General features: G+C 41.4%; 1 protein-coding gene across 1 annotated transcript in view; it reads left to right on the top strand.

Annotated features, from left to right (window-relative positions):
* The first annotated feature begins 1,760 nt into the window (after positions 1–1,760).
* LOC311145241 (GTP-binding protein Rheb-like) overlaps positions 1,761–18,968 on the top strand; it is a 31,549-nt gene continuing 14,341 nt past the window's right edge. Inside the window, exons 1-2 of the mRNA XM_084181475.1 lie at positions 1,761–1,995; positions 11,256–11,327. Coding sequence (XP_084037601.1) covers positions 1,944–1,995; positions 11,256–11,327 — 124 coding nt within the window. The 5' untranslated portion in view covers positions 1,761–1,943. The remainder of the gene's footprint in view (positions 1,996–11,255; positions 11,328–18,968) is intronic.

Raw genomic sequence — 18,968 nt, 5'->3', positions numbered from 1 at the left:
ACCATTCCCCACGTTCTGATGTTGGAAATATTGCTCCAGTGTTAACTTTTTGGATGTTATAGTTTTGTCAGCAAAAGTATTCTGGAGACATTCCAATCAATACTGGAGAGCAAGAAAGAAATTCCCCTCCTGCCTAATTTACCACCTTCTTTAACCTATTTCCTCCCCTTCATCTACATTTTAGTCATTTAGCAGACGCTCTTATCCAGAGCGACTTAGTGAGTGCATACATTTTTCATACTGGCCCCCCGTGGGAATCGAACCCACAACCCTGGCGTTGCAAGCACCATGCTCTACCAACTGAGCTACAGGAGGGCCTACACTGATTGAAGTGGATTTAACAAGTGACATTAATAAGGGATCATAGCTTTCACCTGCTCAGTCTGTCAATGTTTCGTACACTGTATATTGAGGCAACAAACTACAAGACCCAGCATGCACCTCACTGACTTTTCCTCATTTAACCCCACTGTGTCTAATGGAGGTGATTATGAGATAAACAATCTAAAACGAGGATATTGACAGGTTATTTATTTGGTAAATTGATAATGAATTGATTCATGCATATCATTGTATTTTTGGGAGCTTATTAACAACAAAATTAAATAACATATTATTGTAGTCCACTATATGCTCTGTGGATACACAGTGTATTTTATGTATAAAATGGATTACTGAAGGATTATTTTTACTGCTGGAAGTGGAGTTGGAATTTGGAGGACCAATAGTCAAACCCATCCCGCTTCATTCCAAAGGTTAGTTCACAATCTCACTGGATTATGAGTTGTCAGTGCAGATTGAGTCGTCATGCTATTTGGCGCGAGACAAAGCTGTAACCCAAGCATATTGCCTTTTGGCACATATTTGCTGTTTAATAAAATAGCCAACTCAAAAGGTTAGTTCCCAATCTGGACAATTGAAGACACTGAGTATGCAACATTTGAATGATTAACTTCATCAGTTCCAGTGTGCCTATTAGCCTATGACCTTTCGAGTTACCTAGATAATTATTCTACAGGAGTTGACATAGAGAGAGAGCAGAGGTGTATCATAGGTCTGTCTACATTAACTATTATATATGTCGATGCATTTGTTATTTGATACAGTGTGATGATGGCCAATACAAGACCCCCGGTGGCTCTAGTCTCTCAATGTAACATAGTGTAGGATTCTGTGTTACGGTGAGGTAAGGAGAATGCTGCTGATATTAAGTGGAGACACTGCAAGTCTCCCAAGTCACCACAAGATGGCAGCAGAGACCAGAGCCCGAGCCTTTATGAACCCAATGACTCTCGTCTGCTGCTGACTTTCTGATTGGAGCTGCTTTGTCAAAGACCCTCTCATCTCGTTTTGAATGCAAATTAATGTCAATAAATATGGTACCCATATATTTCTATAAATAATAATAGGCCAATATGAATGTGGACCCACAGAAGGATCTGCACATGTTCAACTTTACACAGTCAAACCTCTAGATGTATATAGTTGGACACTATGCGCGAGTTACATTTCTTCACATTCCTTCATTCTATTCAGCATGAATCCTTTTCACATGTCAAAAATTGCTGTCTGAGTGCCATCATAACGAAATTGATAGTAAATTCTCCAGTCGTCATATTTGACAGCCAATTAATTTCGTGCTTGTGAAAACAGTGAATATACCTTATCCAACCGCAGCTCAAGAAGAGGACAGAGACCCTCCTTTCTGCGTATGCGCAACCAACCAACGGCGAGCAGTAATGAATTGTTCAGATGGTATTGCTTTTGGGAGTGACGCGGAGGATACAGATGCTCGACTACTTTTCCCCCCCGGTTAAATTGTTGTAATTCCACGCGTAATTTCTGCTTCTTATCGTGTTCGACATATCATTTGACATCTGTTCCAGTTTTTGATCAGTTGTGTAGGCTTCTGTATGTCGATATTGATGTAGTGTCGCTAAAAGATGCCTCAACCGAAATCCCGAAAAATCGCCGTCCTGGGATACAGATCCGTGGGTAAGTGGGCGCAATTTAGTCGTTTTCGGTGATAGCGAGGTCCATTGTGCGCTTTCTGTGTAGGCAAGTTCAATGACGATGACTACACATACTACTGGCAAACGTATTTTAGCCTAAACGTTATGCACATAGCGAGCGGCGGCTACTGCTGCCTGGTCATTGATTGTTAAATAAGCCAGTCAGATGACTGGAAACTCAACGACTCTAGAGATTTAGTGTAGCACTAGCTACAGCAGCATGTACCCCTGGACCAGTGTTGCTGTTCTCAATTCGTAAACTACATTTTCACGTTTCGTTGAATAAAAAGATGCAGTCAGCGGCACGTGATGCATTATCCTCATCAATTGTATTTGAATAACTTAAATGGCAGTCTATAGTTAATTGTGTTATGCACACAGTAATTGAAAATCATCTCTTTTATTTTGTTACGTCAATGTTTGGTCAAAAAAGTGCTTACACAAGCCACTAGTAAGATAGAGTTGATGCCACAGCAGTTGAGGACAGCACAAGCGGTCCTGATACTGGGATGTAAATGAAAACGTCACGACTCACGAAAGTAGAAGCATCAATGTCAATGTGGCAGCTTTTTACGAGAGAATTTGTCCAGTTACCTCAAATCTCACTGTTTAAACAAGAAAATGATGGCCTTGTGAGTGTGCCGTTGAAGACATTATTCTTTTAGACGCCACTAATCAGTTTAAATGTAGTCTTTAGTAGCCTACTTGTGCTGAGATTTACATTAATTGTATTTCTATAGTTACTAACTCATAGATTTTAAGTAAGAACCCCAAAAAATGTTCAGAGTAGGCCTTAAAGCGACCACATGCTTCCCAGCCGAAACAGTTCGGTACTGTTCGTGCATATATTATGACAACATTTTGTGACGTTTTTGTTCGTTTTTCGGCTGTTCGGGCACACACATTTTTTTCTAGAGGCAAGCTGAAGTTCGGAGCCGAGGTCTACGCTCCTTCGTCGGTCGGTGATTGGTCAACAGTAGGGATTCTTCAATAAAGTCTTTGTTGTCATTCAACAAGAGATGACTCGTTTTCATGCACAATTTTTCATTGAAAAATACTGCATCAAACATCTTAGTTAGATGTAAAATTGAGCGACTAAGATCTCTTCAGCAAAAACCTCAACATTTATGACAGATTTCTTGAGTTATCTTCTCACTATTTTGAAGAAGTGTATACTGGCTACTGCATCTCAAAATGGACAAACAGTACTATTGCCGCTTTCTTCTTGTTTTTCAAGCAAAGGTCTTTTAAGGGAGTATGTGTTCAGTTAGACCGAAGTGAAGCATGCTGATGCCCTTAGCCTAACCTGTAGATTCAGAATTAGGCTAACCTATGATGTCACAGAACTGTATCTTATCATATGGTATTTGTTTCAAAATCCAACTACTCAGGTTGTCTCAATATCATTTCAACCAAAATGAAGATGGCGGGTATTACTATGGACATACTGATATCGTACATGGACAGGCTTATTTGTATGTCATGAGCCATTGTGTATGGACTGGGATGACACACACACAGTGTGTGCAAAGGTTGCTGGTAGTGCAGAGGGCGTGCGAACATCGCATCACGTCACACTTGACTTAGCCTCGCTTGGACTCTTGGGAGCTGGGTCTGTGGAACGTGAAAGCTGTTGTGTTCTCCTCCATGCAGTCACACTGGACATCCTGGCTTTCCACACCACCACCAGACGTTAGTTGAATCCCAATGTGAGTGGAATTTAGCCTAGGCTTAGACACATCATCTTGGTATTGCAGTCAATGTCAGAAGTTGATCCCCTAACATGATTGTCTCCAAGCTATCTTCAGAACTTGGTCCACAAGGAGCAGTGGATATGCTGTGGATATTTTCCATGCAAGAGATTTTGAGGCTACACATCATTTGGATATAACTGTCAGGGATTGGACCTAGATGTCACAGCCTCCAGTTTTCAAACGAACCTCGCAGTTTGGTTCACAAAGACTATGAACAATGTTGGTACTATTGACCTAGGCCATTCCATTAGTTTGGTTCATTCACAAGACAAGTGCAAGGAAATCAATACAATAGACTACTACAGTACATGGATTAAATGTAGCCTACAGCCTGCTACTAGTCAATTCCAGTGTTCAAATAAATTCAACAGATAGGCCGTAAGACAATTGAACATGTCCCAATTTTTCTGTCTTCATGTCCTCATAAAACTTTTTTTGCCATCCTATAGGCCTAGTAAGATATTGTACTCAAGCTAATAATAAAATAAAATGGTGTGTTTTGTCAGCCTGCTTACTATAATATGCATCTTTCTTTATACTGTATACTAAGGCTCAAAAGGGCTACCACTGTGCGTTACAGACAACTCCTACAAAGCAAAGCTGTTAATTGGCATGTCTCCAGTCTTTGTAATGGAGTCTTGCTAAATCTTTAAATATGTCCTGTGGTCATGCGCTTTGGCTCGTGCCTCATTAAAGCCAATGCATTGAGGAGGAAATCAGTTTGCACAGTGCAATGGAATACACTGCTCCTTTCTGTTTCTCCACCCATTGAGTCAGGTCAATGCATTTTCAATGTGTAAACTAATGTTGGGCGGTATTTCCAGATTTCCATACCGTTCTTGTAGCATACCGGGGTATACTGTATTACCGGCAGTGCATACAAGGGGTGCTATTTCTTTCCAAATGCTAACAAAGTACTAGCGAATTCCCATAGCAGATGCACGCTTAATGCTAACAAGCGCACGCGAACATAGCCTAAACTAAACGCAAGGACAGACAACCCACCTCGTATAGTTATACAACTATCTCAAAAGGCTACTCACACTTGATCCAGAATGGGATTGATTGTCTTTGCTGTAACCAAGAAGTTGGATATTGCAAGCTAGCCACCTAACGTTATAGCTAGCAAGTTAGCATCTTAATTAACAACAACTGGTGTGCTGATTCGAGCGCGGTGGAAGTGTCGACCCATTTTTTTACCCATCTTGGAATACCTGATGGTCAAATACCGACCCTTCTACCTCCCAAAGGCATTTTAGCTGTTATCTTGACTGTTGTATACATTCCACATCAGGACGAGAAAAATAACAAGCTGGCACTGTACAAGGCTATAAACAAGCAGGAAAACATACATCCGGAGGCTGCTTTTCTGGTTGCGATTTTAATTCTGCATCATTAAGACACGTGATGTCCAACTTCCATCAACATGTCTCTTTCGCCACTAGGGGCAATAAAGTCCTAGACTACTGTTATTTTACCCACAACCAAGCATGCAAGGCCCTCCCTCGTCTGCCATTTGGCAAATCAGATCATGACTCCGTACTCCGCCTTCCTGTTTACAAGCAGAAGCTCAAACAGGAAGTACCCGTGACTCGCTCCATTGAGAATGGTCACCAGAATCAGAAATTATGCTACATGATTGCTTTGCTAGCGCTGATTGGAATATGTTTTGAGACTCCACCGATAACGTCAATGAGCTAACCACCTCCGTCACTGGCTTCATTAGGAAATGCATCGGCAACATTGTCCCCACAGTGAAGGTTCGCTGCTTCCCCAATCAAAAGCCCTGGATTAACACAGCGGTTGGCGCTAAACTAAAGGACAGGGCTACCGCACACAGGGCTATCACAGAAAACCCTGAGGCTAGGGCTGAGGACAGGAACATTTACAAGAAGTCCCGCTATGACCTCCGCAGAGTCATCAAACGAGCAAAAGGACAATATAGCAATAAGGTGGAATCCTATTACACAGGCTCCGACGCCCGCCGCATGTGGCAGGGGCTACAGTCCATTACGGATGACAAGGTAAGACCCAGCCGTGATCTGCCCAACGTCGCCTCTCTACCAGACCAACTCAATGCATTTTACTCACGCTTCAACAATAACAACATCGTGCCGGGTGTGAGGGGCGTCACCGACCCAGAGGACTGGGATGATCTCCCTATCCGAGGCCGGCGTTAGTAAGGTGTTTAATCAGGTCAACACTCGCAAGGCCGAGGGGCCTGACGGTATTCCAGGGCGCATTCTCAAAGCATGCGTAGAACAGCTGGCAGGAATATTCACGGTAATTTTCAACATCTCCTTGTCCCAGTCTGTAATCCCCACATGTTTTAAGATGACCACCATCATTCCTGTTCCCAATAACTCAAGGACTACCGCCCAGGGTTTCCATTAGGAAAATGTGGCGTCGGACATTTGACCAGCAGCATTTTAATTTACCTGACATTTTAGAGATTTACGGGACCCATATGCTTTGGGTGCGTAACCTGATTAGGGTGTCCATCCACGGTGCTCAGAATGACAGAAATCACATTTGGGTCATTCTCACGAAACTGTAAAACAAAACAAATCCTCTTGAATCACTGAGATTAGGATCTTTTCTATTTCATCATCATTATTATTATGTTTTTGATCAGATATTATGCATTTTACCAACATTTTCACCAAAAAGTAATAAACAAATCAATGTTTCGAATATTTATTAACATTGCTTCTCTAATGACAAGGCCTGAGTTAAACATGACACTAAAAATAAAAAGATTTAAAATGGAATTATACAAATATTATCACATTTAATCTGACTATTTCCCAATGACAAAGCCCAGTGGGGGAAAGGGTATGTTTGAGAATAAGAACTTAATTCTGAAGTGCTCATTCTGAATTTGTGCTCATCTAAGGACTACTCCTCTAGCTGATGCATCATGGGTGAAGAAAGCTTTATTTAAAAACAGATTGGAGTTTTTAGAGGAACTTAAAAAAGTGTTAGGGTATGTCCACAGACATGTAATAAATATTATAGTTTAATGTAAACTTCAACTACTATACAATTTTTATGATTTATGGACAAACTACAGCAACATATTTTGTGTTTTATTCAAATAAGTTATTTTGTTTAAATAAAATGACCAGAGAATTTAATCTGGACGCATTTCGGTAATGAACATTTGGGGTGAAAATGTACAATATTCAGGCGAAAAATGTATTTAAGTTAAGACACTTTCTTAAATACTAGACATCTTAGTCCTCAGAATGATAGTTGATTTTTGCAGATGCATCATGGTTTTGTAACTCAATTTGCTACAGACATTTTAAAACTGGTTTCATGAGAATCAACCATTTGGATTATGGTAATTCATATTAACAGAACATGCATGTCGAGCATGCAACGATGTGCGGTCCTTATTACCGAATTCTGATGCGCACTTTGAAGATGTTAGAATAACTGTCCACATTTACTTTTCCTCAGCCAACAAGACGAGTAACAAACAGCAAAATGACTAGGCTATGTCAATCTACTATCCCCCATAGTAGAAAAGTTGACCTATTCCATTGGTCAGCTTGTTGAGAAAGAAATGGCCTATTCTTAACAGACCCTGGGACAGTTGTGGGACGATAGATCCCAAATTCATACAACCAGTAGGCCTAGGCTACATAAATAATTAAAATAAAAACAATGAGTCTGATGCAACAGATCAGAACGTTTAACTTCAAATGTCGATAAAGTATTATTTCTTCAGCATTATAAGCGCAGCAATGCACAAGGCAGAAGGCTACGTGCAAATGTTCATTCCATAATGCAATTAATGGGAAAACAGAAGCGCACTGCACATGTGAGTAGTTTCATGTGACAGATGAAAATATCCCTTAGAAATGTTGAAAGAGGGGAGATCTAATATGCAACAACTACATGGGTTGCTAATATGACTAGGATTGTGCCTTTGGCTACTGGACAATGAAAGAAAGTTGATATAAAATAATTGCCTCCACGGATATCATCTGATTTTGGCTAGGCTACTTTGAAGTAAGGGAAGACATGCTCTTCACAGATTAATCCCAGTTTCAACTGTACCGGGCAGATGGCAACATCGTGGTGTTGTGTGGGCGAGCGGTTTGCTGATGTCAAAGTTGTGAAATTGTTGCATGTTGCGTTTTATATTTTTTGTTCAGTGTAGTATGATTACTTACTTTCTCATGTTCTTATTTTTATTTATTGTGTGTTTTTGTTCTACCTAATGTTATTTGTTGTATTACATAGTATTACTTGCAAGAAAAGCATTTCACTGTACTTGACATTTCACTGCACGTGACATTAAAACTTTAATATATGATTTTCAGTAATTACTATTATTTTGAAGTTATTAAAACATTTCAAGTGGAACTTGATCACTCACCTCTCTTATGCTGCTTGCTCAACAGTGGATAGTCACCTCACATTTGCACGACATGTAAACAAGTGTACCATGTGACTCGCTCAATAGAATGTTTGTGAACAAATGTAAAAAATATATATTTTCTTTATTTTTTTGGGGGGGGGGGGGGGGTGGTATTGGAAATCATACAGTCTGTACTTCAAAATACCCCAGTATACGGTATACCGCCGAAGCCTAGTGTGCACCTCAAACCAAACTGTAACCTGGTATGAATCGGAGTTGGAATGATTTACAATTAGCTTGCACTATCAATGCATCTTCATCAAAGCAAACTGAAAACAGGGTTGAAACCGGTTTGGAATTATGTGCATTGTACATTTTCATTTCCAATGTATTTTCCTCGAACCTAATCCAAAACCGGGTTTGAATGGTATGCATTTCCTACACATTGTGTGACTAACTTTCTGACTATCCTTTCGGTCAAAAGTTTTAGAACACCTACTCATTCAAGGGTTTTTCTTTATTTTTACTATTTTCTACATTGTAGAATAATAGTGAAGACATCAAAACTATGAAATAACACATATGGAATCATGTAGTAACCAAAAAAGTGTTAAACAAATCAAAATATATTTTATATTTGAGATTCTTCAAATAGCCACCATTTGCCTTGATAAAAGCTTTGCACACGCTTGGCATTCTCTCAACCAGCTTCATGAGGTAGTCACCTGGAATGCATTTCAATTAACAGGTGTGCGTTCTTAAAAGTTAATTTGTGGAATTTCTTTCCTTATTAATGTGTTTGAGCCAATCAGTTGTGTTGTGACAAGGTGGAGGGGTAAACAGAAGACACCTCTATTTGGTAAAAGGGGGCGGCAGGTAGCTTAGTGGTTAAGAGCGTTGTGCCAGTAACCGAAAGGTCGCTGGTTCTAATCCCCGAGCCGACTAGGTGAAAAATCTGTCGATGTGCCCTTGAGCAAGGCACTTAACCCTAATTGCTCCTGTAAGTCGCTCTGGATAAGAGCGTCTGCTAAATGACCAAAATGTAATGTAAATGTAAAAGACCAAGTCCATATTCTGGCAAGAACAGCTCAAATAAGCAAAGAGAAACGACAGTCCATCATTACTTTAAGACATGAAGGTCAGTCAATACGGAACATTTCAAGAACTTTGAAAGTTTCTTCATGTGCAGTCGCAAAATCCATCAATCGCTATGATGAAACTGGCTCTCATAAGGACTACCACAGGAATGGAAGACCCAGAGTTACCTCTGCTGCAGAGTATAAGTTCATTGGAGTTACCAGCCTCAGAAATTGCAGCCCAAATAAATGCTTCACAGAGTTCCAGTAACAGACACATCTCAACATCAACTGTTCAGAGGAGACTGTGTGAATCAGTCCTTCATGGTCGAATTGCTGCAAAGAAACCACTACTAAAGGACACCAATAAGAAGAAGAGACTTGCTTGGGCAAAGAAAAACAAGAAATGGACATTAGACCGGTGGAAATCGTCCTTTGGTCTGGAGTCCAAAATGGAGATTTTTGGTTCCAACCACGGTGTGGGTGAACGGATTATCTCCGCATGTGTATTTCCCACCGTAAAGCATGGAGGAGGAGGTGTGATTGTGTGGGGGTGCTTTGCTGGTGACACTGTCTGTGATTTATTTAGAATTCAAGGCACACTTAACCAGCATGGCTACCACAGCATTCTGCAGCGATACACCATCCCATCTGGTTTGGGCTTAGTGGGACTATCATTTGTTTTTCAACAGGACAATGACCAAAAACACCCCCAGGCTTCGTAAGGGCTATTTTACCAAGAAGGAGAGTGATGGAGTGCTGCATCAGATGACCTGGCCTCCACAATCCCCCGACCTCAACCAAATTGAGATGGTTTGGGATGAGTCGGACCGCAGAGTGAAGGAAAAGCAGCCAACAAGTGCTCAGCATATGTAGGAACTCCTTCAAGACTGTTGGAAAAGCATTCCAGGTGAAGCTGGTTGAGAGAATGCCAAGAGTGTGCCAAGCTGTCATCAAGGCAAAGGGTGGCTATTTGAAGAATCTCAAATAAAATATATATTTTGATTTGTTTAGCACTTTTTTGGTTACTACATGATTCCATATGTGTTATTTCATATTTTTGATGTCTTCGCTATTATTCTACAATGTAGAAGATAGTAAAAATTAAGAAAAACCCTTGAATGAGTAGGTGTTCTAAAACTTTTGACTGGTAGTTTTAAATCTAAAATTGACCGCTATGTGTGCCCCTGGAGTTTACCACCCAGGGAGACAAGAGAGTTCGTTTGGACTGGGAGGTGAGCATTCAGAATTGATTAGAGACTACTGGAGCATTGAAAATGGGAGCGAGCTGCTCTCTTGTCCTCCGGGCTTTTCCCAGATAGCGAGAGAGTTCACGTCTCCAACCGTGGATGGCCACACTCCACTCTCGGTTGTTATAGCAACAGGCTGTGGGAGGACTGTATAGGAGTGTTTAGATAGAAAAAGGCCTCTGTAGTAAGGCTCTGTAATAGTACGTAGTGGGGATATCTAGGCTAATGATAGTATACCATAGTAACCTGCCTGTGTGTTAGGCTACTGCTAAAGGTAAAAAACACTGGTTTGTGAATTCAGCAAGAAACCCTTATGTTGACTAGCCTAGTGTTCTTGATATTTATTTGAAGAAAGGCCAGTAGGCTAGCTTTTTTCCACCCTAGAGAATTGCTCAAATGCAGTAATGTTAGTAAGCTGCTATTCTGATGTACATCGATATCATAGAATTTTTTGTAAAAGGCCAGAAATAGTAGTTTACCACGTACCAATTTTAACAGCATTTGAGTTATGCTCCGTCTCTTGTATATTGCCCATTTTGGAAGGGAGCATAATGTGATTTGGAAATGGCAATCATTGTATTTTCTACAGCTCTAGACAGGGCAGCATTTGACATTTAGCAAAATATGAACAAACCCACTCAGTTCACTCAAGGTAGGCAGAGTATTTGGCTTTTTCCTAGGACGCTGATGAATGATACCACTTGTGAATCAAAGGGCAATTCATTGTGATCGATTAGCAAGGATTCTTAATTAAACACACTGAAGCTCATAAGTGTCTATCTCCTTCACAGGGAAATCTTCCTTGACTATACAGTTTGTGGAAGGCCAGTTTGTCGACTCATATGACCCAACTATAGAAAACAGTAAGTATATGTGTGTGTGTCTGTGTGTGTGTGTGTGTGTGATCTCATTCCCTCTCCCCTGCTGCTGGCCTGTGTTGGCAGGACTAGCCACCCACCCAGGTCTCTGAGTTCTGCTGGACCACAGCCAGGTGCATTTCTCTAGGCTTCTTATTCATGGTGAAGCTCACACTACACACACATACACATATACAAACATACAGTACCGGTCAAAAGTTTGGACACACCTACTCATTCAATTGTTTTTCTTTATTTTTACTATTTTCTACATTGTAGAATATTAGTGAAGACATCAAAACGATGAAATAACACATTTGAATCATGTAGTAACCAAAAAAGTGTTAAACAAATCAAAATATATTTTATATTTGAGATTCTTCAAATAGCCACCCTTTGCCTTGATGACAGCTTTGCACACGCTCAACCAGCTTCATGAGGTAGTCACCTCATGCATTTCAATTAACAGGTGTGCCTTCTTAAAAGTTAATTTATTATTCTACAATGTAAAAAAAAAAAAAAAAAGTAGTTGTGTCCAAACTTTTGACTGGTAGTGTACATACAGTGGGGAGAACAAGGATTTGATACACTGCCGATTTTGCAGGTTTTCCTACTTACAAAGCATGTAGAGGTCTGTAATTTTTATCATAGGTACACTTCAACTGTGAGAGACGGAATCTAAAACAAAAATCCAGAAAATCACATTGTATGATTTTTAAGTAATTAATTTGTATTTTATTGCATGACATAAGTATTTGATCACCTACCAACCAGTAAGAATTCCGGCTCTCACAGACCTGTTAGTTTTTCTTTAAGAAGCCCTCCTGTTCTCCACTCATTACCTGTATTAACTGCACCTGTTTGAACTTGTTACCTGTATGAAAGACACCTGTCCACACACTCAATCAAACAGACTCCAACCTCTCCACAATGGCCAAGACCAGAGAGCTGTGTAAGGACATCAGGGATACAATTGTAGACCTGCACAAGGCTGGGATGGGCTACAGGACAATAGGCAAGCAGCTTGGTGAGAAGGCAACAACTGTTGGTACAATTATTAGAAAATGGAAGAAGTTCAAGATGACGGTCAATCACCCTCGGTCTGGGGCTCCATGCAAGATCTCACCTCGTGGGGCATCAATGATCATGAGGAAGGTGAGGGATCAGCCCAGAACTACATGGCAGGACCTGGTCAATGACCTGAAGAGAGCTGGGACCACAGTCTCAAAGAAAACCATTAGTAACACACTACGCCGCCATGGATTAAAATCCTGCAGCGCACGCAAGGTCCCCCTGCTCAAGCCAGCGCATGTCCAGGCCCGTCTGAAGTTTGCCAATGACCATCTGGATGATCCAGAGGAGGAATGGGAGAAGTTAATGTGGTCTGATGAGACAAAAATTGAGCTTTCTGGTCTAAACTCCACTCGCCGTGTTTGGAGGAAGAAGAAGGATGAGTACAACCCCAAGAACACCATCCCAACCGTGAAGCATGGAGGTGGAAACATCATTCTTTGGGGATGCTTTTCTGCAAAGGGGACAGGACGACTGCACCGTATTGAGGGGAGGATGGATGGGGCCATGTATCGCGAGATCTTGGCCAACAACCTCCTTCCCTCAGTAAGAGCATTGAAGATGGGTCGTGGCTGGGTCTTCCAGCATGACAACGAACCGAAACACACAGCCAGGGCAACTAAGGAGTGGCTCCGTAAGAAGCATCTCAAGGTCCTGGAGTGGCCTAGCCAGTCTCCAGACCTGAACCCAATAGAACATCTTTGGAGGGAGCTTAAAGTCTGTATTGCCCAGCGACAGCCCCGAAACCTGAAGGATCTGGAGAAGGTCTGTATGGAGGAGTGGGCCAAAATCCCTGCTGCAGTGTGTGCAAACCTGGTCAAGACCTACAGGAAACGTATGATCTCTGTAATTGCAAACAAAGGTTTCTGTACCAAATATTAAGTTCTGCTTTTCTGATGTATCAAATACTTATGTCATGCAATAAAATGCAAATTAATTACTTAAAAATCATACAATGTGATTTTCTGGATTTTTGTTTTAGATTCCGTCTCTCACAGTTGAAGTGTACCTATGATAAAGAATTACAGACCTCTACATGCTTTGTAAGTAGGAAAACCTGCAAAATCGGTAGTGTATCAAATACTTGTTCTCCCCACTGTACATACATACACACTACTAGAAAGGACACACACACACCAGAGTATGTGAGAGGTTGGAAATCCCTCTCATTGCTCACGTAGCGCTCTGGCGCTCAACGCTCTTTTCCCCCTGTCCGCAAAAAATCGCTCATCACTCACAGAAAAATAACTGCAGCTCCAAATTCGCTCCATTTTTTGGGGGGTTTAAAAATATCATTTAACAAACGCCCCTTCTACCTTTGTGAGGATGTACCATTTGGTTTGGATGTAGGCTATCGTAAGAAGCTTCAACATTTCAACAACATGTCATAGGCTATTAAACAAGGACCTACCTGATGATATGCAGCCGCTGTGTTAAAAAACAACTTGCTTTATGTCTAATCTATTGATGATCAGATAATTCATTTGTAACTGTCTCTGTTGCGCTCACATTTTACAGTTGATAGACAACTTTAGCACTGTTACAAACTTAGACTCCTATTTTTTTTATTATAAAAATATAAATACTGTATAAAGCAACATGTAAAGTGTTGGTCCCATGTTTCCTGAGCTGAAATCAAAGATCCCAGACATTTTCCATATGCACAAAAAGCTTATTTCCCTGTTAGTGAGCATTTCTCCTTTTCCAAGATAATCCATCCACCTGACAGGTGTGGCATATCAATAAGCTAATTAAACAGTATGATCATTACACAGGTGCACCTTGTGCTGGGGACAATAAAAGGCCACTCTAAAATGTGCAGTTTTGTCACACAACACAATGCCACAGATGTCTCAAGTTTTGAGGTAGCGTGCAATTGGCATGCTGATAGCAGGAATGTCCACCAGAGATTTTGCCAGAGAACTGACTGTTCATTTCTCTACCATAAGCTGCCTCCAACGTCGTTTTAGAGAATTTGGCAGGACATCCAACCGGCCTCACAACCGCAGACCACGTGTAACCATGCCAGCCCAGGACCTACACATCCAGCTTCTTCACCTGAGGCATCGTCTGAGACCAGCCACCCGGACAGCTGATGAAACTGTGGGTTTGCACAACCGAATACTTTCTGCACAAACTGTCAGAAACCGTCTCAGGGAAGCTCATCTGCGTGCTCGTCGTACTCACCAGGGTCTTGACCTGACTGAAGTTCGGCATTGAAACCAACTTCAGTGGGCAAATGCTCATCTTCGATGGGCACTGGCATGCTGGAGAAGTGTTCCCTTCACGAATGAATCCCGGTTTCAACTGTACCGGGCAGATGGCGTATGGTGTTGTGTGGGTGAGCGGTTTGCTGATGTCAACGTTGTGAACAGAGTGCCCCATGGTGGCGGTGGGGTTATGGTATGGGCAGGCATAAGGTATGGACAACAAACACAATTGCATTTTATCGTGGCGAGATCCTGAGGCCCATTGTCTTGCCATTCATCCGCCGCCGTCACCATGTTTCAGCATGATAATGCAAGGCCCCATGTCACAAGGATCTGTACACAATTCCTGGAAGCTGAAAATGGTCCAGTTCTTCCATGGCCTGCATACTCACCAGACATGTCACCCATCGAGCATGTTTGGGATGCTCTGGGTCGACGTGTACGACAGCGTGTTCCATTTCCTGCCAATATCCAGCAACTTCACACAGCCATTGAAGAGGAGTGGATAACATTCCACAGGCCACAATTAACATCCTAATCAACTCTATGCGAAGGAGATGTCACGCTGCGTGAGGCAAATGGTGGTCACACCAGATACTGACTGGTTTTCTCATCCACGCCCCTGCATATCTGTATTCCCAGTCATGTGAAATCCATAGATTAGGGCATAATTCATTTATTTAAATTGACTGATTTCCTTATACGAACTGTAACTCAGTAAAATCGTTGAAATTGTTGCATGTTGCATTGATATTTTTCTTCAGTGTAGAAATCAACATGTCTCCTGTGCTGCTGCATGTGCTATCAATAACAGTCTGTGACCTATTTCTTGGTCGACTTATATCAACATCTCTGCGCATTAGATCTTTTCGGATGCTTGGGAACAAACACTTATCTTGACAATAGGTAGTGTTCTACCTTACCCACTTAATCTCATATAGCTACATAGTCTATTATATACACTACCAGTCAAAAGTTTTAGAACACCTACTCATTCATACAGTGCCTTCATAAAGTATTTATACCCCTTGACTTATTCCACGTTTTGTTGTGTTACAGCCTGATTTCAAAATTGATTTTACTCACCCATGTACACACAATATCCCATCATGACAAAGTGAAAACATGTTTTTAGAAATGTTTTCACATTTATTGAAAATGAAATACAGAAATATCTCATTTACATAAGTATTCACACCCCTGAGTCAATACATGTTAGAATCACCTTTGGCAGCGATTACAGCTGTGAGTGTTTCTGGTTAAGTCTCTAAAAGCTTTCCACACCTGGATTGTACAATATTTGCCCATTTATTCTTTTCGAAATTCTTCAAGCTCTGTCATTGGTTGTTGATCATTGCTAGACAACCATTTTCAAGTCTTGCCATAGATTTTTAGAGCATTTAAGTCAAAACTGTTAGATTTGGCCTTGTGTTTTAGGTTATTGTCCTGCTGAAAGGTGAATTCATCTCCCAGTGTCTGGTGGAAAGCAGACTGAACCAGGTTTTTACCTGTGCTTAGCTCCATTCCGTTTCTTTTTTTATCCTGAAAAACTCCCCAGTCCTTAACGATTGCAAGCATACCTGTAACATGATGCAGCCACCACTATGCTTGAAAAAATGGAGAGTGGTACTCAGTAATGCCCCAAGCATACCACTTTGTATTCAGGACAAAAAATTAATTGCTTTGCCACATTTTTTGCAGTATTACTTTAGTGTCTTGTTATAATAATAATATGCCATTTAGCAGACACTTTTATCCAAAGCGACTTACAGTCATGCGTGCAAACATTTTTGTGTATGGGTGGTCCCGGGGATCGAACCCACTACCCTGCCATTACAAGCGCCGTGCTCTACCAGCTGAGCTACAGAGGACCACAACAGGATGCATGTTTTGGAATATTTTTATTCTGTACAGGCTTCCTTCTTTTCACTCTGTCAATTAGGTTAGTATTGTGGAGTAACTTCAATGTTGTTGATCCATCCTCAGTTTTCTCCAATCACAGCCATTAAACTGTAACTGTTTTAAAGTCACCATTGGTGTCATGGTGAAATCCCTGAGCGTTTTCCTTCCTCACCGTCAACTGAGTTAGGTAGGACCGCCTGTATTTTTGTAGTGACTGGGTGTATTGATACACCATCCAAAGTGTAATTAATAACTTCACCATGCTCAAAGGGATATTCAATGTTTTTACCCATCTACCAATAGGTGCCCTTCTTTGCGAGGCATTGGAAAACCTCCCTGGTCTTTGTGGTTGAATCTATGTTTGAAATTCACTGCTCGACTGAGGGACCTTACAGATACAGTGGGGAGAACAAGTATTTGATACACTGCCGATTTTGCAGGTTTTCCTACTTACAAAGCATGTAGAGGTCTGTAATTTTTATCATAGGTACACTTCAACTGTGAGAGACGGAATCGAAAACAAAAATCCAGAAAATCACATTGTATGATTTTTAAGTAATTCATTTTCATTTTATTGCATGACATAAGTATTTGATCACCTAGTTTTTCTTTAAGAAGCCCTCCTGTTCTCCACTCATTACCTGTATTAACTGCACCTGTTTGAACTCGTTACCTGTATAAAAGACACCTGTCCACACACTCAATCAAACAGACTCCAACCTCTCCACAATGGCAAAGACCAGAGAGCTGTGTAAGGACATCAGGGATAAAAGACCTAGACCTGCACAAGGCTGGGATGGGCTACAGGACAATAGGCAAGCAGCGTGGTGAGAAGGCAACAACTGTTGGCGCAATTATTAGAAAATGGAAGAAGTTCAAGATGACGGTCAATCACCCTCGGTCTGGGGCTCCATGCAAGATCTCACCTCGTGGGGCATCAATGATCATGAGGAAGTTGAGGGATCAGCCCAGAACTACACGGCAGGACCTGGTCAATGACCTAAAGAGAGCTGGGACCACAGTCTCAAAGAAAACCATTAGTAACACACTACGCCGTCATGGATTAAAATCCTGCAGCGCACGCAAGGTCCCCCTGCTCAAGCCAGCGCATGTCCAGGCCCGTCTGAAGTTTGCCAATGACCATCTGGATGATCCAGAGGAGGAATGGGAGAATGTCATGTGGTCTGATGAGACAAAAATAGAGCTTTTTGGTCTAAACTCCACTCGCCGTGTTTGGAGGAAGAAGAAGGATGAGTATAAGCCCAAGAACACCGTCCCAACCATGAAGCATGGAGGTGGAAACATCATTCTTTGGGGATGGTTTTCTGCAAAGGGGACAGGACGACTGCACCGTATTGAGGGGAGGATGGATGGGGCCATGTATCGCGAGATCTTGGCCAACAACCTCCTTCCCTCAGTAAGAGCATTGAAGATGGGTCGTGGCTGGGTCTTCCAGCATGACAACGACCCGAAACACACAGCCAGGGCAACTAAGGAGTGGCTCCGTAAGAAGCATCTCAAGGTCCTGAAGTGGCCTAGCCAGTCTCCAGACCTGAACCCAATAGAAAATCTTTGGAGGGAGCTTAAAGTCCGTATTGCCCAGCGACAGCCCCGAAACCTGAAGGATCTGGAGAAGGTCTGTATGGAGGAGTGGGCCAAAATCCCTGCTGCAGTGTGTGCAAACCTGGTCAAGACCTACAGGAAACGTATGATCTCTGTAATTGCAAACCAAAGGTTTCTGTACCAAATATTAAGTTCTGCTTTTCTGATGTATCAAATACTTATGTCATGCAATAAAATGCAAATTAATTACTTAAAAATCATACAATGTGATTTTCTGGATTTTTGTTTTAGATTCCGTCTCTCACAGTTGAAGTGTACCTATGATAAAAATTACAGACCTCTACATGCTTTGTAAGTAGGAAAACCTGCAAAATCGGCAGTGTATCAAATACTCCCCACTGTAATTGTATGTGTGGGGTGCATGTTAAATACTATTATTGCACACAGTGAGTAATGCAACTTATTATGTGACTTGTTAAGCACATTTTTCCTCCTGAACTTATTTAGGCTTGCCATAACAAAGGGGTTGAATACTTATTGACTCAAGACATCTCAACTTTTCATTTTTTATTAATTTGTAAAAATTTTGAAAAACATAATTCCACTTTGACATGATGGGGTATTGTGTGTAGGCCAGTAACAAACAATCTCAATTTAATCTATTTTAAATTCAGACTGTAACACAACAAATTGTGCAAAAAGTTGAATGGTGTTAATACTTTCTGAAGGCGCTGTAGACATACTCACACCAACAACACAAACGTATTCACACACGCGCGCACGCACACACAGGCATACACTCACGACACACATTTTTGGTATGGCATTGCTCCCTTTGTTAGCACAGAGAACACAACTGACTTCATGGTACAGTAGCTTCACAAAGTCCTAGGTTCGGATA

Source organism: Coregonus lavaretus (genome assembly GCF_964263955.1).
Source record: "Coregonus lavaretus genome assembly, chromosome: 2".
NCBI lineage: Eukaryota > Metazoa > Chordata > Actinopteri > Salmoniformes > Salmonidae > Coregonus > Coregonus lavaretus.
Note: the sequence above shows the minus strand (reverse complement) of the source record. Positions and strands in the feature narration are given on the sequence as shown.